Raw genomic sequence first — 21099 nt, 5'->3', positions numbered from 1 at the left:
GACAGATTTTTCTTCAGTTCAAAAGAAGTTTTTCTGAGAAATAAAAATCTGCCAGAGTTGCCCCTAGGCTGCTTCATCCCCAGGAGGATACTGTGGTCTTTACAACTGAACTTGGCCTCAAATTTTAAAATTTCAGATATCTCTCGGCTTTGCGAAGGGTGGCGGGCTACCCCGTCAGGCTTCTCTCAGATCCCACACGGTGCTTGCATGTTTGACTGCCCAGGGCAGTCCCAGAAGTTCAGCTGAAGAATGAGTATTTCCCAAGACGGACACTGCTCCTTGAACATCCCACCTCTCCTGAAGTGGCCACTGATGTTGGGGAGCTGAGGTCCCTGAAGATGGCAGAGGTGGAAGGAAGGGAGAAAGGAGGATGCATGTCCTTTCTGAGAGCTCCACCTTGGAATGCCCAGGCCCACGGGGACAGTTTCTGGCATAGTGGTACCTCTCTTTTGGGGTGGCTGTTCCACCCATTCTTGGTCCCTGAGTGCCCCTTTGCCAAGGTCCCCTTTTTCAGTAGAAAACTAATGTAGCTGGGGCTTCTGGGGTGGTGGTCTTGGTGGCCTCCCCCAGGACCCCTGAAAAATTACATCTTGGCGTCCAGGTCTATATGCCAAGCCCTTCTCTCTCCTTCCTTCCAAGGTCAGGGACTGGGTTCCTCTCTGCCCATCCCAGGGAGGGAGTCTGGCAGGGAAGCCCCCTACCCATGGGCTATGAGCAGGCCACCACTTTAACGGCCAACACTATTCAACATGAAGAGCAGCAACTTGGTTGCAAGGTTGAGGTTCCTGGGAAGGCATCTGCCCACATTTGAGCCCTGCGCCCAGGCTGCCAGCCCAGCCATCCTCGTCGGGTTCTTTAGAAACAGCCTTGGGGGGACCTGTGACCATGCAGCGTGACCACCCGAGTCTTCAGCCAAGGCTCAGGCCCACATGCTGGAGTGGGGGAAGCAGACGATGCCCCGTTCGCCAGCCTGGCTTCCTCGAGCACAGCTCTCTCCCTTCCATGCAGAGAGGAGGGTCCAGCGGGAGCCTGGGGGCCAGGGTGGTGTGTGAGCCTACGGCTGGCCTGGGAGGGAAGGGGTCCTGGGCAAACGCTGCTGGGTACCTCAAGGGTCCAGGGCCTTGGCAGGCTGGGCATGGAGCCCGTGCACAGGAGCATGGCCCTTGTGCTTCTGCCTAAGCTGGGTGTCATGACACCAGAAACAGGGACAATTATGGATGACAGTCTACCTCAATATTTAATGCTGTTGAACAGAAGCAGAAGGACCAAATCCTTCCAGCTGCTGCCAAAACCCAGGGCATCTCCTGCTGTGTCACAAATAATACATGGGAGGGGTTGGGTGGCAGTGCCAGCTGGCAGGCGGGAGCCCTTCCATCGTTGAATGCAGTCCAGCTTCCAGGGAGACCCAGGTCTGCCCTTGGTGTGGGGGCGCCCAGGGTCCTTTAGTCTAGGGCAGGGCAGAGACTACTGCCTGGCCAGAGTCTGCCTTGGGTCTCAGAGTTTCCCCAGCTCATGTAGATATTCTTTAGGAGAAAAATGATCGCATTTCAATGGTGAGCTCTGACCACATGGCATGGGGTGAGAATGACAGGTGGCCCAGTCTGCCCAGGGTGGAAGTGGGGCAGCTGGTGGCTGGTCCTTTTGCTTTTGATTGAGGTGGGGGCTTAGCAAAGTGGACTATGGAGAAGATACAACCTGCTGGGGGCCAATGTTCTGGGGTCCCCGACGTGTTCACTCCTGTGGAAACCCGGTCTCCCAGCCCTCTCCCAGACCATCCGGGGTCAAGGTGTCAGGCGCTGATCACAGCATCCCCAAATCAAGAGGAAGCCCCCTTGGATCACGGATCATGGCGATGCAAGGCGAGGCGAGGAGGGGACATGCATGCATGGGAGGGAGGACAGGAGGAAAGAGGTGACAGCATGGATGGGGATGGGAAGGGGGGCGGCGGGGGTCCGCTCCGCTTTGCTTTTCTTCACTTGCAAGATATTCCCATAAGGCACTTATTTCTCCTTTGTGCATTTTATGGAGAAGTTTTGTCATGGGGGCGGGAAGAGAGTTGTGTAAATAAAAACACTGTCTCATAAAATGCAACTCAGACACAGAGGTCAGTGGTCGGGCTGAGGGTACTGTGTACCTTCTATGATGAAAGTCCTTGACTTGGAGGAACTAAATGGATCCCCTGGTGATAAAAGAAAGATCGAAAGAGACCAGAGTTCACAGCTGTGGGAATGCTGAGGGGCGCAGTCTGACAAAGGGCATGGGGACACAGGCTCAAATCACTTTTTGCAGACTACTGGTTTGGATAACACACACACACACACACACACACACACACACACACACACATATACACATGCATAGGTGCATGGTATATATACAAACAAATGAAGAAAAAGTAACTTGAATGTAACTGAATTTTCCAAGACCCTGAAGCAGCAAAGCACAAATGAGAAGATGCCCAAAGCAGAGAGTTGGAGGAGACAGGAGTGGCTGAAACTACAGGAGTCAAAGAATAAATAAGCGCCCAAGAAACCAAAACTGCTTTTCAAAGCACTGCACGTTTTTTTTCCTCCTCTAAGTAATAGTTTATTTCCCAGAGCAAAAGGCCCCCAAAACCTCCCAATAGAATGTGGATGGTGACTGAAAGAATTGAAAAGAATGCAGCAAGGAGTCATGGGATCATGACTTTAGCTAACACAGCATGCGTTCAAGCCCAGGACGGGGTGGGGACCCGGAGCAAGGATGGGACTCAGCCTAGAGGTGCCAGGGGCACCTGGAGGAATGACCAGAGGCTGAGTTCCCCACACTGGGTAGGCCCCACCTCCCACCCCACTAGGCTTGGGTGCCCAGCGGGCCCTGGGATGGTGCCATCAGAGCCTCAGGTTCAGAACCTTCTGCCCTTTTTGGAACTACAATGTCCGGGCAGGCGCTTCCAAGGAGAACATACCTTCCATGGGCGTGTTGGGGTCCGGGCGGTTGGCAAATACCACATCCACGTACTCCAACTGCAGTCGCTCCAGGGAAGCTTTCAGACCTGGGCAGGGAGGAGTGGGGGGGTGGGAGGGGGTGCGTTACAATCTTCACAGACATTCCTGGGCCCTTACCCATGAGCAAGAGATGAAAGGGACAAGGCACCTGGCCCCAGGAGCTGTGGACAGTGGGACGCACGTGTGGGCACAGGCCACTGAGATTGCAAACAGCCATGAGAGAAGAGGTGGCACACCCCAAAAAGAGGGGGGTGGGGTCCACAGTCCACATGTCCTGTGACCGAATGGAGGGGACCCCTCCTAGAGCGGCCCCGGAGGGAACTGGGAAGAGCTAGGCCACCCAACATGGAGAAGAGCTGCGTCGATCGTCCACGGCATGGAAGGCCAATGGGGCCCAATGAGCACTTGGCAGCAGCTCAGAATAGAGCTGCAGAGCCGGACTGCAGGGCTAGGGGCCAGGGCAGGGCAGGCAGCAAGGCCTCCTAATTATTTTATTTTTAATGGAGTGACTGTATTACTTCGACAAAATGAACATGGGAGAAGAGGCACTGAGACAATAACAACTGGGATATGCAAGGCATTCCAGTCCACTCCCCATCCCCATGCGGGACTCCCGTGTGCTGAGCCCCAGGCTGAGTCCGACACGCAGGACCTTGCTGGGGTCCTTCCTGATTCCTGTAACCCCAGAGGTGGGCATTATTACCCTGCCCTTTAACAGATGCTGCCACAGAGGCCTGGGGAAATGATGTCCCTCGCTCAAGGTCACCCAGTGGGCACTGGGCCCAGCCTGGGTTGAAACCCAGGCCTGTCTGTGTCTTCCCAGGATCACATGAGCCCCACCCACTCATACCCCTGCCCTCTCTCGTGACCCAGAGGGACCACCCCCTGTGAGCCTGGGTGGACCAGGGTTTGGGCTATTTCTAGAGCTCCAGGCCTGTAGCATGGATGGGGCCGGGGCACAGTGGTTTCTTCACTTTTGCATCCACGGGGGGATGCCGAGGGTTTAGGGGCATCCTAAGGCCCAGCCCCTCCTCACCTTCTATTATGTGCTTCCTGGAAAGGCCCCTCTCCGTCTCAGCTCTGAAAAACAGGCGACAGTATGTGCAATGTTTCAAGTGGTTTTCGGGGAAAATGTTTATGACGCAATGTTAGGTGAAAAAAGTAGGTCAGTGCGTGCCACTTGCAGTCTGATTCCACTCTGGGGATAAAATCACGAGGCTATGAGGATTTGCTCGTGTGGAGAAGATGTGGCAGAGCCGGGCTACCCTCAACCCTGGCTGCCCTGGGCATGGTGGGGCTCAGTGCAGGGTGGGGTGTCTGCTTTTCAATTTGCCCTCTCTCTGACTTGGATTTTTCAAAACTTAAAATGAATCATATTTCTAATTCCTATGAAGCCCATTTTGTTCAGCCCTGGAGAGACTATGGGGCCAGATTCCCAGAAGACAGCAAGGGTGGTCTGTGGCCCAGGGTAAGTGGAGTGAACAGGACGGTTCAGGAATTTTCTGCTTTTTCCAGAAGTTTTAGGATGTTACCTTTGTAATCAGAAACAAACAAAACCACAAAAGTAAAAATAAAAGGGAAGCAAGGATTGAGCACAAGGCAACTCAGCCAAAGCTACTTTTCTGGAACTTGGGGTACCTCAACAGGGACGGCACGAGCCAGGGAAAATGGCCACACATACACCACCCCGTCCCCCGCTTCCTGCCCCAGGAGATAGGAAAGCGTGCTGCCCAGGTGCTGAGGCCAGTGTGTCCAGGACGGACCCCAGGCAGCCTCTGTTCCTCCAGGATGACTGCCCCCGGCCCACCCACAGGGCTCTCCACAGACCCGGCCCCCAGCCAGGGGGTCGCCTGTGGCTGCACCTACTTTCCTCCCCAGAAGATCTTGGTGGTGATGACGAGGCTGGATCGTCTGCAGAACAAGAGAAGGAGGGGTGTTACTGGGTGTGACCACTTGGGGTCTTCCCTCCCTGACCCTCCCCACCACCTTCAGCTCTTACTCAGGGGTCCTAAACCCTCTCACCCAGGAGCACAGGGTGTGAAACAGGGTGCTTCTCTATCACTCGATGTTTGGGGTGTTTCTAGCCCTGGGGCCTGGATCGAGCCAGGAGAAAATCTACAAATGTAATTAACTATGTGGATGCAACTAACTCACAGTGGAACTAGGGTTGGACAGTGAGGAGCCTGGTGGAGATGGAGTCTAGTGTGACTTGAGCCTGGAGCCTAGAGGAGGGGGCACATTTGGGACGGGGGTATGTGGTCCAGGGAACAGAAGGCTGCTGCTCTGTGGGGACTTGGAGGAGGTCAATTGTCAGGGCTGGCCAGAGGTTGGAGGGCTCTGGTGAGGATGGAGTGAAATAAGGGACCACCCACTATGGCTCTTTTCTACTGGCTGAGGCTGCGTTTCAGAAAAGCTGTGTGGGACAGCCTTGGGGAGCATCCTGGGTGCCACCAGGTTTGGGGAGAGGTTGGGGTGGGGCCTACCCGAGAGACAGGCAGGTGACGCTCCTGGGAGCTCAGACTTGGGTGGCTGAAAGCCTGGGGAAAGGAATGGATTCTGGTCTCCCGCCGCAAATCCACAAGAGGCAATGCTGACACCTGTGACTTTGTCTTGGAGGGAAAGGTGGGTGGGGTGATGATGGCTCCTCCTATCCACATTTGACCTTGACCATTCCCAAGGGATTGGGGGGGGCAATGCCCCTGTGGTTGTGCTTTCTTCCCATGAGGGTGGGGTGGGGGTTACTGCTCAGGAAACAGTTCCTCAAAGCCAGGGGCTCTGGCCGCTGCCAGTATCACCTTTGGGCAGGTGGGATGACCTGGTAGGCATCTCCTCTTGTGTTCACTTAAGACACAATCGGGACTCACTCATTGCTGCAGTTTCTTTTACTTAAAGAGTGAGCAGGGATTTATTTGGGGATCAGTTAGAGCCATGAAGAAACAACTTGGGTTGGGTCAAGAGGAGGGTGTCAGTCATCCAGGCCCCAGGGGCTGGTGGAGACTCTGAGTGTGTGCATCGGGGGAGGGGGTGGGGGACACTTGAGTGTGTGTACCAGGGGAGGGGGTGGGGGACACTTGAGTGTGTGTACCAGGGGAGGGGGTGGGGGATACCTGAGTGTGTGTACCAGGGGAGGGGGCTGGGCGAGACTCTGAGTGTGTGCACCAGGGGAGGAGGTGGGGGACACCTGAGTGTGTGCACCAGGGGAGGGGGCTGGGCGAGACTCTGAGTGTGTGCACCAGGGGAGGGGGTGGGGGATACCTGAGTGTGTGCACCAGGGGAGGGGGTGGGGGATACCTGAGTGTGTGTACCAGGGGAGGGGGCTGGGCGAGACTCTGAGTGTGTGTACCAGGGGAGGGGGTGGGGGACACCTGACTGTGTGTACCAGGGGAGGGGGCTGGGCGAGACTCTGAGTGTGTGCACCAGGGGAGGGGCTGGGGGAGACTCTGAGTATGTGTACCAGGGGAGGGGGTGGGGGACACCTGAATGTGTGTACCAGGGGAGGGGGTGGGGGATACCTGAGTGTGTGTACCAGGGGAGGGGGCTGGGCGAGACTCTGAGTGTGTGTACCAGGGGAGGGGGTGGGGGACACCTGACTGTGTGTACCAGGGGAGGGGGCTGGGCGAGACTCTGAGTGTGTGCACCAGGGGAGGGGCTGGGGGAGACTCTGAGTATGTGTACCAGGGGAGGGGGTGGGGGACACCTGAATGTGTGTACCAGGGGAGGGGGTGGGGGATACCTGAGTGTGTGTACCAGGGGAGGGGGCTGGGCGAGACTCTGAGTGTGTGTACCAGGGGAGGGGGTGGGGGACACCTGACTGTGTGTACCAGGGGAGGGGGCTGGGCGAGACTCTGAGTGTGTGCACCAGGGGAGGGGCTGGGGGAGACTCTGAGTATGTGTACCAGGGGAGGGGGTGGGGGACACCTGAATGTGTGTACCAGGGGAGGGGGTGGGGGACACCTGAGTGTGTGTACCAGGGGAGGGGGCTGGGCGAGATTCTGAGTGTGTGCACCAGGGGAGGGTGTGGGGGACACCTGACTGTGTGTACCAGGGAGGGAGTGGGGGACACCTGACTGTGTGTACCAGGGGAGGGGTTGGGGGATACCTGAGTGTGTGCACCAGGGGAGGGGGTGGGGGATACCTGAGTGTGTGCACCAGGGGAGGGGGCTGGGCGAGACTCTGAGTGGGTGTACCAGGGGAGGGGGTGGGGGACACCTGACTGTGTGTACCAGGGGAGGGAGTGGGGGACACCTGAGTGTGTGTACCAGGGGAGGGGGCTGGTGGAGACTCTGAGTGTGTGCACCAGGGGAGGGGGTGGGGGATACCTGAGTGTGTGTACCAGGGGAGGGGGTGGGGGACACCTGAGTGTGTGTACCAGGGAAGGGGGCTGGGCGAGACTCTGAGTGTGTGCACCAGGGGAGGGGCTGGGGGAGACTCTGAGTATGTGTACCAGGGGAGGGGGTGGGGGACACCTGAATGTGTGTACCAGGGAAGGGGGTGGGGGACACCTGAGTGTGTGTACCAGGGGAGGGGCTGGGGGAGACTCTGAGTGTGTGTACCAGGGGAGGGGGTAGAGGACACCTGAGTGTGTGTACCAGGGGAGGGGGCTGGGGGAGACTCTGAGTGTGTGCACCAAGGGCGGGGGTTGGGGGGTTTGGTGGAGATGGGGGAGGCCCAGCCTTCTAACTGCTTCTGACTTTGCTGAAAATGAAGACACACAGGCCACAAGTGGCCCCAAAGTGCAGTCAAGTGCTCAGCCTGGCCTGACCCCAGGCGGGTAGGAAACTCTGCGTCAAGCCAGATGGAGGCTCCTGACTCCTGGGCTCATGTCTTGGCTCCCTGGGGGTGGCCACCCATACTGTGAACGCTGGCTCCCCTTGGACGAAGCACAGGGACTGCCTCTATTCTGGGACGTTCTCCTCGTCCCAGCAAGAACAATTCTGGGACCATCAGGTCTTAGAAAGTCAGGCTGGCTGCACGGGGCCATGAGGCCAACAGTAGGCACTCTGCCGGCAAACAGGAAGAAACAGCCACAGGATCCAAGCCTGCCCACCCCGCCCGGAGCCCCAGAGCAGGCCTCTTCCCTTCCTGCAGCCTTCCCCAACCTTCTCCCTGTGCCTGTGTGCATGCATGTGCCCTGGAACTGGAGCATGTGAGCAGAGGAATTAATTACCTCCATCCCTTCTTCTTGATGATGTTTCCTAACACCACTTCAGCTCTGCAGAAAAGACCGAGACGTGGGGACTTCATTACTGGGTAACAGAAACCCCAAGCCGCACCCCACCTTGCTCATCAGCCACAGGGTCCCCTGGGTGAAAATACCACCCGGCCCAGGGCTAATAATGTCTGCTTTGGCTCGGGCTGCTCATTCCAGAGCGAGGAGAGCACCTGGGAGCAGCAGGGGTTGCTCCCCGTGGAGGTGGCCATGGCCATGTGCCACTGTCCCAGCACAGCGGCTCCAGCTCCCACAGAGAAGGGAGGAGCGACGTCCTGCTTGGAAAGACCAGCAGCAGCCGCTTCCCTGGCTCCTCGGAAATTCACCGGGGAAAACGCTTGGCAACGTTACATGGGCAAAGTTTCCAGACAAGTGTGTTTTTTTTAAAAGAACACAGATTATTCACCAAGCACATTCTCTGTTTGCAGAGACAATCAACAAGTACTCAGGGCTGAATTTCCAGTGGAGTCTGTGTTCATGTTTGTGTGTGTGTCCATGAGTGTGTGTGTGTGTCCACGAGTGTGATTGTGTGCATCCACAAGTGTGGGTGTGTCCACAAGTGTGGGTGTGTTCATCCACGAGTGTGTGTCATGTGGGCGTGTGTCCATGAGTGTGGGGGTGTGCACCCATGAGTGTGTGCACTGAGTGTGGGTGGGTGTGTCCCTCTTGTTTCTTGCTTTTTTAACAATAGAGAGATGGATGCCATGCTGACCACTGTCTGTTCTGCTTGGCGTCACTCTGGGCCCTGCACCAAACTCGTGTCAGCCAGGGTCATGTGCTGACTGTTCCAGCCATGTTTGGCACTGCAGCACTGGATTAACTTTGAAGAACTTTCTGCTCATGGCAAAATGTTTCTGAGCAAAAACCAACAGACGGAGAATGATCCATACCCAGTGCTCCATTCCAATTATAACAGCGCCTGACTCATCCACTCAGAAATCATGGGCTCTAATTTGCAAGCTGTTTAGCATCCATTCTGAAGGCTCTTCACTTATGGTCAAGATGTACAGAAAGTCACTCAGCCCTGAGCCTCTTTCCCTTCATTCCTGGGTCTACTTGGTGGGACAAAAGATTAGGAAAGAAGGAAGGAGATGGGGAGCAGGCAGTGGTCCTGGGGCTATAGCAGCTGTAGGCAGTGACAACTGAAGCCTGTTGCTTTCAGCTTTGAATTCTGCTGGCCGTGAATTTGGTAAGGCTGGCCTCTGTCCAGCGGGGGTGCAGAAATCCTGCAGCTCTCTGGGAAGTGCCCAGAGCATGAGAAGCAGGGGGACTCGGTAAGATGGGTGCTTGGGACTCTGGTTAGAAGAGGGACTCAGTGTGCTGGCCTGTGATGTCACCCTGGGTGTCCAGTTAGGCTGGGGGGAGTGAAGGCAATGCCTCGAGGAGTGTGGCTGCCATGAAAGGGGGTGTGTGGGACTTGGACACAGGGCCATCTGGAGCTGGCGGAGGCTGTGGGGAGCTGTCGCCCGCACGCTCTCATGGGCAGCAAAGCCAAGGCAGGCGCAGGGCCAGGGAACAGGCTGGGGTGCTTGGGATGGGGGACGCCTCTGGGCTTGGCATCTGCATCTGGCTTTTCCACCTCTGACCCTTTGGCTTAGGTCATCTGTCTGGAAAGCATTTCGCTCTGATCGAAAGTGGTTGCCAGTGCAGAGGGATTGGGGGGTGGTGGCAACAGGGGACAGAGAGCCACTGACGGGGACTGGAGGAGACTCAGGAAGGGGATCCCAGAAGAGGCCCTTGGGAACGTGAGACCCTTGGCCCCTGGGCCAGGACTTGAGCACATGCCGAGCTGGGGTCCTGATTCTTGGTCCTCTGGACTCTATCCTGGGCTGCAGGTAATAACCCAGAGCCCGAGAGGCAGGTGCTGGCCCTGAGGCCATGGCACATGGTGGGCCAGGCTGAGTGGCTCAGCTGATGGGAACTTGGCTCACCCTAGGCAGCAGGGGGCCAGAGGGAGGACGGAGAGTGAGCCAACAAATGATTTCACAAACAAAAGCTGACTTTTGGAAACCCAATGCAGGAGAGTGGATGATTTGATTACAGCCAGTCTTTAAAACTGAAGCCAGCGGCCTTGGCTGAAGAGCGCTCTTACATAATTGAGTAGGAAAGTTCGTTGCCAAGATGGGAAGTGCTTCCTACAGTGCTGGGCTCGGCTCAGCAGACCCCGCTCTCCCCAGCTCCTGAGGGGCCCTGCGTTCCCTGCAGCCCTAATTGCACCATTAAGATGTGAGAGTGCCAGGCGAGCAGGGCTGGCTGCAGGGCGCGGGCGGGGCAGGAGAGCCGGGACTACAGCTTAATCACACTCTCGCCCAGCGCAGCATCTTGGGCACCAGAGGGGCTGTGGTCAGCTCTCCGCTTGAACACATGTGAGTTTGGCAAGTCACGGAGTGCTCTGTGATTCTGACCCCATGAAAACAACACCGCCTCCAGCCATTTGGAGTTTGGAAGAGCATGCGGGGAGTGGGAGGTGCAAACCCTCTTGAGAACTAACAAGAGCCAGGGAGCAACAGAAGCTCCAGCTCTTCCCCAGGAAGCCATGATTGGCCCGCACCGCTTTTTCCCGTGAGAAAAGGAACGTACTTGCCCGCTGCATAGACTTCTGCGGTATCAAAGAGGTTAATGCCATTGTCATAGGCCAAGGTCATTAGCTGCTCTGCCATCTGAAATGAGAAAATCCGGGTTACTCACAGGCAGCACTGTCTTGCCAACCCAGGCAGAGTGAGGCCTGGAGGCTCAGAGTTCAACCTCGAGGTCTGGGGAGGTCCTCTGAGTGCCCAGGCCCTGTCCCTGTGTCCCCATGTCCTCTCCTGCCGCAGGGCAAATGTGGAAGCAGCTCAGCCACAGACCCATAGAGAAGAAAGAAGCCAGGATGAATGAAGAAACAGCCTCTGGACCGTGAATTAATTTTTCTTTATTTCGGCTGCACTAGTGGGCTTCCCAGGTGGCACTAGTGGTAAAGAAACCACCTGCCAATGCAGGAGATGTAAGAGATGCAGGTTCGATTCCTGGGCAGGGAAGATCCCCTGGAGGAGGGCATGCCAACCTACTCCAGTATTCTTGCTTGGAGAATCCCATGGACAGAGGAGCCTGGCGGGATACAGTCCATAGGGTTGCAAAGAGCTGGACACAACTGAAGCGATTTGGCAAGCACACAGCAAGTGAGATCTCAGTTTCCTGACTAGGAATTGAACCCGTGCTCCCTGCAGTGGAAGTGTGGAGTCTTAACTACTGGACCACCAGGGAAGTCCCATGGATTGTGAATTTCTTGTGGGCAGGGATCCTGCCTATTGGGTCATCACAGGGCTTAGCACCTGTACTGAATTGAATCCTGTCCCCCAAATTCATGTCCACACAAACTCTCGGAATGTGACCTTGTTTGCCAGTGGGGTTTTTGCACATATGGTCAATTCAGATGAGGTCACACTGCATTAGAGTGAGTTCTACATCCAACATGAGTGGTGTCTTTATATGAATAGATGCAGACACACAGGGAAGAGGACATGTGAAGATGGAGGCAGAGGTTAGGGTAAAGGGTCTACAGTCCAAGGAATGCCAAGAATGGCCAACCTCCAGCAGATCTGGGGGACAGGAATGGAATTCCTTCAGAGCCTTGGAGGTAGTGCAGCCCTGTGGACACCTTGACTTTGGACTTCTGGTCTCCAGAACTGTGAAGAAGAAATTTCCGTTGTTTTAAGCCACCCAGTTTGTAGGACTTTGTTCCGACTGTCCTGGGAAATGAACAGACCACAACAGAGGCATGATAAAACTTGGCAGGATCAGTTCAGTTCAGTTGCTCAGTTGTGTCTGATTCTTTGTGACCCCATGGACTACAGCATGTCAGGCTTACCTGTTCATCACCATCTCCTGGAGCTTGCTCAGACTCAGGTCCACTGAGTCGGTGATGCCATCCAATCATCTCATCCTCTGTCGTCCCCTTCTCCTCCCGCCTTCAATTTTTCCCAGCATCAGAGTCTTTCCCAATTAGTCAGTTCTTTGCGTCAGGTGGCCAAAGTATTGGAGCTTCAGCTTCCGCATCAGTCCTTCCAGTGAGTATTCAGGGTTGATTTCCTTTAGGATTGACTGGTTTGATCTTCTTGTAGTCCAAGGGACTCTCACAAGTCTTCTCCGACACCACAGTTCAAAAGCATCAATTCTTCAGTGCTCAGCTTTCTTTATGGTCCAACTCTCACATCCATACATGACCATGACTACTGGAAAAACCATTGCCCTGGTAGCTCAGCCGGTAAAGAATCCTCCTGCAATGCAGGAGAACTGGGTTCGATCCCTGGGTTGGGAAGTTCCCCTGGAGAAGGGAATAGCTATCCACTCCAGTATTCTGGCCTGGAGAATTCCATGGACTGTATAGAACACGGGGTCACAAAGAGTCGGATATGACTGAGCGACTTTTATTTGATGAGACAGACCTTTGTCAGCAAAGTAATATCTCTGCTTTTTAATATGCTGTCTAAGCTGGTCATAGCTTTTCCTCCAAGGAACAAGCATCTTTTAATTTCATGGCTGCAGTCATCATCTGCAGTGATTTTGGAGCCCAATAAAATAAAGTCTGTAACTGTTTCCATTGTTTCCCCATCTATTTGCCATGAAGTGATGGGACTGGATGCAAACTACAGCTAGAATGTGCCTGTGAGGTCAAATCCCTCGAATTCTTCCCAGCACCTGCAGGGGGTGAAGTGATTGTTTGCAGATGAAGAAACTGTCATCCTCAGATAACTCTCTGGCCTTGGCCTGTGCTTCTCTAGGCAAGGAGCGAGGAAATCCGCCTGCAATTGACAGCTCCCTCCAAGATGCCGTGGAGAACGAACTCTCTGGCTCCTGGACAGAGCAGGCATCCTTCTGAGCAGGGATCATGGATCCAAACTCCTTCACTAGCCGTTTCTTGAAGCTCAGCTCAGAGCACCAAGCTTCCCTCTTAGGCCAGTCCAGGGTGCGGTTAATAATACTGGGTGGGCCAAAAAGTTCATTTGAGTTTTTCCATAAGATTCTTTTTTTTAAATTTTGTTCTTGGCCGTGCTGCACAGCATATGGGATCTTAGTTCCCCGACCAGGGATCAAACCCATGTGCCCTGCATTGGAAGCATGGAGTCTTAACCACTGGACCACCAGGGAAGTCCTTAGATCCTATGGAAAAACCTGAATGTACTTTTTTGGCCAATCCATATTTAACCCTCAAAAACTGTAGGACAGAAAGCCAGCCATTTGTGGCTTCTAGGAGCTTCTCATAACACCAAACGCAGAAGCCCCACTGGCCAGGAAGGTATGGAGAGGGAGGCCGGTGCCCGGTTGGTGTCAGTGGGGTGAAGGAGGGGCTCAATCGCTGCCTATGGGAAGGTGACTGGTGTGACCAAATCCCTTTATTTTTCAAGAGAAGCCAGAAATCCAGGATACTGGGGTTGTGTTCAGTCGCTAAGTCGTGTTGGACTCTTTGGCTTCCCAATCTTTCACTATCTCCTGGAGTTTGCTCAAATTCATGTGCATTGCGTCGGTGAGGCCATCCAACCATCTCATCCTCTGTTACCCCCTTCTCCTCCTTCCCTCAATCTTTCCAAGCATCAGGGTCTTTTCCAGTGAGTCAGTTCTTCACATCAGCTGGCCAAAGTATTGGGCCTTCAGCTTCAGCACCAGTCCTTCCAATGAATATCCAGGGTTGATTTCCTTTTGGGTTGACTGGTTTGAACTCTTTGCTGTCCAAGGGACACTCAAGAGTCTTCTCTAGTATCACCATTTGAAAGCATCAATTCTTTGGCACTCAGCCTTCTTTGTGGTCCAACTTTCACATCTGTACATGACTACTGGAAAAACCATAGCTTTGACAATATGGAGCTTTGTCGGCAAAGTGATGTCTCTGCTTTTTAATACTCTGTCTAGCTTTGTCATAGCTTTTCTTCCAAGCAAGCATCTTTGAATTTCATGGCTGCAGTCACCGTCCACAGTGATTTTGGAGCCCAAGAAAAGAAAATCTGCCACTGTTTCCATTGTTTCCCCATCTATTTGCCATGAAGTGATGAGACCAGGTGCCATGATTTTAGTTTTTTGAATGTTGAGTTTTAAGCCAGCTTTTTAACTTTCCTCTTTGACCTTCATTTAGCGGGTCTTTGGTTCCTCTTCGCTTTCTGCCAGGAAGGTGGTGTCATCTGCCTATCTGAGGGTGTTGATATTGGGGAGAGGGTGTAAAATCTGATTTTCAAATATAGGCAGTGAATCCCAAAGGTTTCAGAGGCTGAGCAGGTCAAAGCTATCCCCATTAGTCAGCTGTTGTCATCAGAGTAGGAAGGCTCCTCCCTGGGTGAGTTTTCTGGATTCCATCCCACCCCAGAGTAGACTGGCTCCTCTCCTCCCTCCTGGGGCTCAAGTGTAACAATGTTTCCAAAACAACTGCCTCCTCTCCAGGAGCCCTCCCTTCCCTCTCCTCCTCCTCCTGTTTCTCCTCCTTTCTTCCTCTCTGTCCCCTGGGCTGGAATGCTCTGGGTCATCAAGTGGCTTACTTTCTCACGTCTGCCTCCCAGTCCTTTCTCTGTTTTCCGGTTCTCTGTAGTCAGCTAAATAATGGCTTCCCAAAGATACCAGGTCCCAGAATCTGTGAATGTCACCTTAGGTAACATTCGTGTTACATTTACAGATGTGGTTAAATTAAGGGAGATTCTCCTGAATGAGCTATGCCTGCTTAGTCGCTCAGTTGTGTCTGACTCTTGGCGACCCCATGGACTGTAGACCACCAGGCTCCTCTGTCCATGGGAGTCTCCTTCCTTCCTTCTCCAGGGAATCTTCCCAACCCAGCGACTGAACTCAAGTCTCCTGCATCTCCTGCATTGGCAGGTGGATTCTTTACCACTGCACTACCTGGGAAGCACCTGAATGAGCTAAGTGGGTCCTAAATGCCACCACAGGTGTCCTTATAAGAGGGAGGTTGTAGGAGATTTGACACAGACAGGAGAAGAGGATGTGACCACAGAGGCAGAGGCTGGGGTGGTGTGGCCACAAGCTGAGGACTGCCCGCAGCCCCTGGACACTGCAAGAGTTAGGAAGGATTCTCCCCTGAAGCCTCCACTGGGAGCATGGCCCTGCTGACCTTAATTTCAGCCTAGTGATACCAATTTTAGATTTTGGCCTCCAAAGCCATGAGAGAATAAATGTCTATTGTTCTAAACCACGCAGTTAGTGGTTAATTTCTTATAGCAGCCACAGGAAAAGAATGCATTCTTCATCATTCGTTTAATGTATTCTTATTGGGACTAAGACATGCTTATGAGGTTTCCCTGGGGGCTCAGTGGTAAGGAATCCAACTGCCAGTGCAGGAGACACGGCTTCGATCCTTGACAAGGGTTCGATCCCTGATCCGGGAAGACACTGCATGCCGCGGAGCACCTAAACCTGTGCTACACAGCCTGGGAGCTGCAACCACTGAGATCACACACTGCAACTACTGAAGTCTGCACACTCTAGAGCCCATGTTACACAACAAGAAAAACCACTGCAATGAGAAGCCTGCATGCACAGCAACAAAGAGTCAGCATAGCCAAAAACAAATATATAAGTAAATAAAATTAAAAACCAGATTACTCTGATTATTCAGTGTTGTTTTTTTTTTTTTTATAAAAGGATATGCTTAGGATCTGTGATCTGTCCCACTCTCTAGAAAGAGAACAGCCCGAGGCCAGGGACCTGGCCCTCGGCAGGTGCTCAGATAGCATGAGCTGACAGAGGAAGAAAGAAAGATCTGAACACAATCCTAATTACACCCAGGACAGTGCCTGGGTGACTGTGAACAGAAAGAGAATGGGGGAATCTGGGAATTTTCAGGGCTGATTTTTGGTCTGCTATGATTTTGGTGTAATTTCTTTTTCAGATTTTTCTAAGTAAATGCTTTCCAGTGGTATTGGAGAAAACTGTTTAGAGTCCCTTGGACTGCAGGAGATTAAACCAGTCAATCTTAAAGGAAATCAACCCTGAATATTCATTGGAAGGACTGATGCCGAAGCTGAAGCTCTGGTACTTTGGCCACCTGATGCGAAGAGCCGACTCTTGGAAAAGACCGTGATGCTGGGAAAGATTGAGGGCAGGAGGAGAAGGGGGCGACAGAGGAGGAGATGATTGGATGGTATCACTGACTCAATGGACATGAGTTTGAGCAAACTCTAGGAGATGGTGAAGGACAGGGGAGCTTGGTGTGCGCAGTCCATGGGATTGGAAAGAGTCAGAAATGACTTAGTGACTGAACAACAATCATATGGTTTTTCCCAGCAACATTGCAACTGTGACATACAGATGGCTGTCTCTGTTGTCTTCTGTGCTGTTTCATCATGGTCCTGTCTCCGTGTCAGTCATCAAACATGGCTTCTAAAGACTTCCTCTCTGTGGGTGCATCCTGTTTTGTGTAAAGGAGCTTCTGTTTTGTGACTTTTCAGTTATTTCCAAGGTCAGAGTCTCAGAGGCTGGAGGCAGAAGGAACTTTGGAAGACATGTGGGCCACCTCCCTGTCACCCCCACCAGAGGACAGTGTCCTGCCTCAGATCTGGGAGGGGCTGCTGGCTCTGAGGCAAGGAGCCCAGGTGGGGTCCCCTTGCATCGCTCTCCAGGTGTGACCTCAGGCACCTGCTCAGTCTGGAGGTTCTGCTTCTTTGGAATGGGATAACAGCACCCGCCTCTCCGAGTTGATAGAGGATTGAGAGCCATAATAAATGTAAAGTTCTCAGCCACTATTTGTATTAAATTTTTATTGCCCAGGCTTCTTGGAACACAGGCCCGAGGGGGCATTTTCTACCTGAGCAGCTGTGTGAGATCACAGAAAGGGCACTGAAGTTGAGTTTGGAAACCTGATTCTGTCCAAGGCAGCTCTGGCACTTTGCCATGTGATGTGAGGTTTACTAACAATGAGTGCTTCCTGCATTCCTGCCCGACCCATGGAAGTCCCCTTCCCTGGGACAACAGCCCACAGATATTTGCAGATGCTGCTCTGACCCCAAAGGATGGCTGACTGCAATCCTTTTCTGTAAAGAGGCTGAGGGTAAATATTTCAGGCTTTTCAGACCAGATGGTCTCTGTGACAACTATTCCACTCTGCCCTCATAGCCTGAAAGCAGCCCCAGACAATATGTAAATGAACTGACGTGGCTGCCTGCCGAAAAAACTTTATTTACAAAAATGGCTGTGGAATCCATAGAGGCAGAGAGTGGATGAGAGGTGACCAGGGACTGGAGGGTTCTGGCTTGCTGGATACAGAGTTTATGTTTGGGGTGATGAAAAATGCTGGAAATAGCACATGGTGATGGTTGCACGGCAAAGTTAACGTACTTAATACCTGTTTACTTCAATATAACTGTATACTTCAAAAATGGTTAACATGGTACATTTTACGTTATGCTTATTTTAACCACAAGAAAAGTGATTAAAATGGCAAATTTTATGTTTCATATATTTAAGAAGAAAGGAAAAACAAAAAAGAAAAAGAATACAGGCTGGGGACCAGCTTTGGCCCTGGGGCTATCACTTACTGATGTTTTCCAAGTCCAGCCAGGGAACACCCCTTTGCCACAGTAAATCCACTGGTTCCTCATTTCTGGGTCTTCCTGGCATCTAGGCACAGTGTCTTGTACACAGGAAGTAACTCTAAAAACAGAACTCTGTTTCTGAATTCCACAGCATGCTGAATGCCTTCCTTTGGACATGAATTTAGTAAGGGACACAGTGTTCCAGGTGGAGTCACCCAGCTGGAGTGCCCAGTGGGCCTGGGGCTGCACGTGTGTTTCTCTACAGCCCAGATGGTCTTTGCTTTGCCTCCTTGTGGCACTAACCCCACTAGCTCAGACCAGGCAGTCAGCTAAAGAATAAAATCCAGGCATTCTTCATCTGAACCGTTGCAAGGTGGGCCCCTTAGTCTTGATGTATTGATTTTTTGGGACACTAACTGTAGGATTTAATACAAAAATTCTGCTTGCTCTTTTGTTCAATCATTTTTACCTGCCAGGGCCTTTAAGAACCCTGAATCTGTCATCTGTTGTATCCACCATACTTCCAGCTTTGTGTCATTTGCAAACGACTTCCAATGTCTTCATACGTGTCACTATGTTCCTGATGGGGACATGGGGGAGGCCGGAGCCAGCTGTGGCTGTCATCGGATCATTAATCAATACTCTTTGGCTGCAATGGATCTGTTGCTGAAAAAGTCACCTAATTGGATGGTTACCATCTGACAACTTCTCTGTATCTTTCCCACAAGGACATCGCACACAGTGTAGCTAATAATGCCATTTGGAAATGAAGCCACATCCTTGACAGAATTCTTCTACATGGAAAGGGAAGCAGGGGAATCAGACTCAATTTATCTGGGGTAAAGCACGTGGACTCCAGGGCTCCGACCTTCTAAGTGCTCGGTGGCTGAAGTGAAACAACTGCCTGCACCTTAAAAACTGCCAACTTTACCCTGAGATAACTCAGACCTGGAACATCAGAGCAGGGACGAATATCAACAGTTCTGTAACAGCTACAGTCACAGAAGGAACCAGAATGCAAATGAAATGCATCTAGATGGTGACAGAAGCCAAGCTTTCCCTTCAAAAAGTAACTGAGCAACCATAGCTAAAGGTCTCAAATGAACTAATTTATATTTTTAAGGGCTTCCCAGTTGGCACAGTGGTAAAAAAACCGCCTGCCAATGCAGGAGATGCAAGAGACATGGGTTCGATCCCTGGGTTGGGAAGATCCCCTGGAGGAAGGCATGGCAACCCACTCCAGTATTCCTGCCTAGAGAATCCCATGGACAGAGGAGACTGGCGGGCTATAGTCCATGGGGTCTCAGAGAGTCGGACATGACTGAGTGCCCATTCATTTTTTAAATGTAACCTTCCCAACAGTAAGCAGGGCAGATGTGAAGGAAGACAGCATCTTGTGCAGAGGTTCTGAGCTCTCTGAGCAAATACCACCGTTCTCACTTCCAAGATACTCACTTCCTGCCCAGAAGTGCATACCAGCCTGAGAATCATCATCCTCTTCAGGACAGACACTGGCCATGTTGCATCCCAGGGTGGGGAGAGAAGCCCCAGCAGGTCCATCCCATGGCAGTGCGTCCCACGAATGCTGGTTCTGGGGCATGCGCAGTTAGCAGCTCAGACAAACGTTCATCTGTTTGGTCTTCAGTTTGCAGCAAATTTGCAAATCTACATTCTAATTTTTTTAAATTTGGCTGTGCTGGGTCTTAGTTGCAGCATGCAGGACCTTTGATCTTCGTGGCAGCATGCAAGATCTTTAGTTGTGGCGTGTGGGGTCTAGTTTCCTGACCAGGGATCGAACCCAGGCCCTCTGCATTGGGAGTGGGGAGTCTTAGCCACTGGACCACCAGGGAAGTCCCACAATCTGCATTCTAAATGCTCTTGATAGACATTTACTGAAGTTTCAAACCACGTGGGCATTCTCTATAGCAGCAGCATAGATGGCATAGGGCTTGATGATTCAGAAAGTGAGCTCTCTTGGAATTCCCCTAACTGTGGGGCGGGTGTCACGCAGATGAGAAACCTGAGTTTCTGGGACTTTAAAGGATCTGCCGAAGCCTCAAGGCACCCAGCTGCTAGGTGTTGGCACCACTGCCTGGCTCACCCTTTTTGCTGTCCCCCAGGGCACCCTGGAGAAACAGAAGGAGGGAGCCATGGAGGCCGCCCTGAGCGCAGACCACCTGGTACATCTGGAAGACTTTACCATGTGCCCGGGGTGCTGGTGGCCCTCCTCGGGGCCTGGGGGAATGAGGAAGCCCCAACTCACCTCATCAGTGATCTGGCCTCCGAAGGTCACCCATGTTCCTAGAAGGAGAGACACAGGCTGAAGTCAGAGAATGCCCCCAGGGATGCTAGTTTTCCCCAGGGTGCTTAGACCTTGGGTAGCAGGACGGGGTGGTGGGGGGAGAATGCAGCCATGGCTACCTTGCTGCTCTGCCTGAGCGTGTGCTGGGCACGTGTGGACACCTGGCCTTTGGGGCAAGTCTCTGCCTCTTGGGGCCAAGGAACCAAGGGGACAGTAAGTGCCCAGAGCAGGCAGCTGGCTGCTGGGCTGTGACAGGTTCATTGGGGCTCTCGCCACTGCAGCTCCTATTCTGGGGACACCCTGTGGGCAGCAGGGCCAGGGCTGTCTCTTTGAAGATGCGCTGGTCTGACAGCCATGTCCTCACACTTGCTGGGTGGTGTGTAAGTGTATATATGTGTGTGTGTGTGTGGGTGTACATGTGCACTGGGAGGTGGAGAGACAGCATGTTCTTGGAACAGAGATCACATCTGGCAAAAGGAGAAAAAGGGCAAAATCCGACTGCTCTTCATGAGGGACCTTATTATGTAAGGAAAGAAGGTGCCGGCTTCAGGGGCAGGGGGCTTCCTTGATTCTCTGCTGCCGGGCAGGGGGCTGTGTGTGCAGAGTGTCCTGGTGTTCACTAAGGCTGCATCTCTGCCCCACTCCCTGTCCTAGGCCCCACCCCCATGGCCTCCTGGTTGCCATGGCAACCAAGCCTCTCCTTCCCCTCAATCCTGGCTCCGGGGTGCAGCTCCCTCCCCTCACCCCCAGAGGTGACCCCTTCAGCCTTCCCACCGCCCCTGCTTCCATGGGCACCACGGCACCAAGAGGCCCCCACACTCACCGAGCCCCAGGCAGGAGACCCGCAGGCCCGACTTGCCCAGGTTCCTGGAAGACAAACATGGTGTGAGTTCTCGACAGCTCAGGGCAGGACCCATCATTTCCACTGCCCAGTCTCCCAAACCCCCCACGCACGTTGTTTAAGGCTCTGAAGGCCAGGAGTCCTTTGGAGAGAAGCCTGCTGCTCACCCACCCTGAGGTAAAGGGCCATCTGTCCCCCACCCCACACGCCAGGGCATGGCCATGGTGCTGCTACAGGCCACACTGTGACCGCTG

General features: G+C 53.1%; 1 protein-coding gene across 9 annotated transcripts in view; it reads right to left on the bottom strand.

Annotated features, from left to right (window-relative positions):
- Positions 1-21099, bottom strand: part of KCNAB2 (potassium voltage-gated channel subfamily A regulatory beta subunit 2) — a 95065-nt gene that overhangs the window by 9633 nt on the left and 64333 nt on the right. For 6 of the 9 annotated variants that reach the window (XM_081490319.1, XM_081490322.1, XM_081490320.1 and 3 more), the window contains 7 exons: positions 20828-20871; positions 19966-20003; positions 10777-10856; positions 8155-8199; positions 4854-4898; positions 4024-4067; positions 2948-3034 (listed from right to left, as the gene is read on the bottom strand). In XM_081490319.1, the coding sequence (XP_081346445.1) occupies positions 2948-3034; positions 4024-4067; positions 4854-4898; positions 8155-8199; positions 10777-10856; positions 19966-20003; positions 20828-20871 (383 nt within the window). Of the gene's footprint in view, positions 1-2134; positions 2180-2947; positions 3035-4023; positions 4068-4853; positions 4899-8154; positions 8200-10776; positions 10857-19965; positions 20004-20827; positions 20872-21099 lie in introns of all 9 variants that reach the window. The other 3 variants (XM_081490317.1, XM_081490314.1, XM_081490321.1) reach the window with 2 other exon arrangements.

Source organism: Giraffa tippelskirchi, chromosome 5 (genome assembly GCF_054371585.1).
Source record: "Giraffa tippelskirchi isolate mGirTip1 chromosome 5, T2T-mGirTip1v1.2.pri, whole genome shotgun sequence".
In the NCBI taxonomy this organism is placed as follows: domain Eukaryota; kingdom Metazoa; phylum Chordata; class Mammalia; order Artiodactyla; family Giraffidae; genus Giraffa; species Giraffa tippelskirchi.
This window is presented reverse-complemented; position numbering and strand designations above follow the sequence as displayed.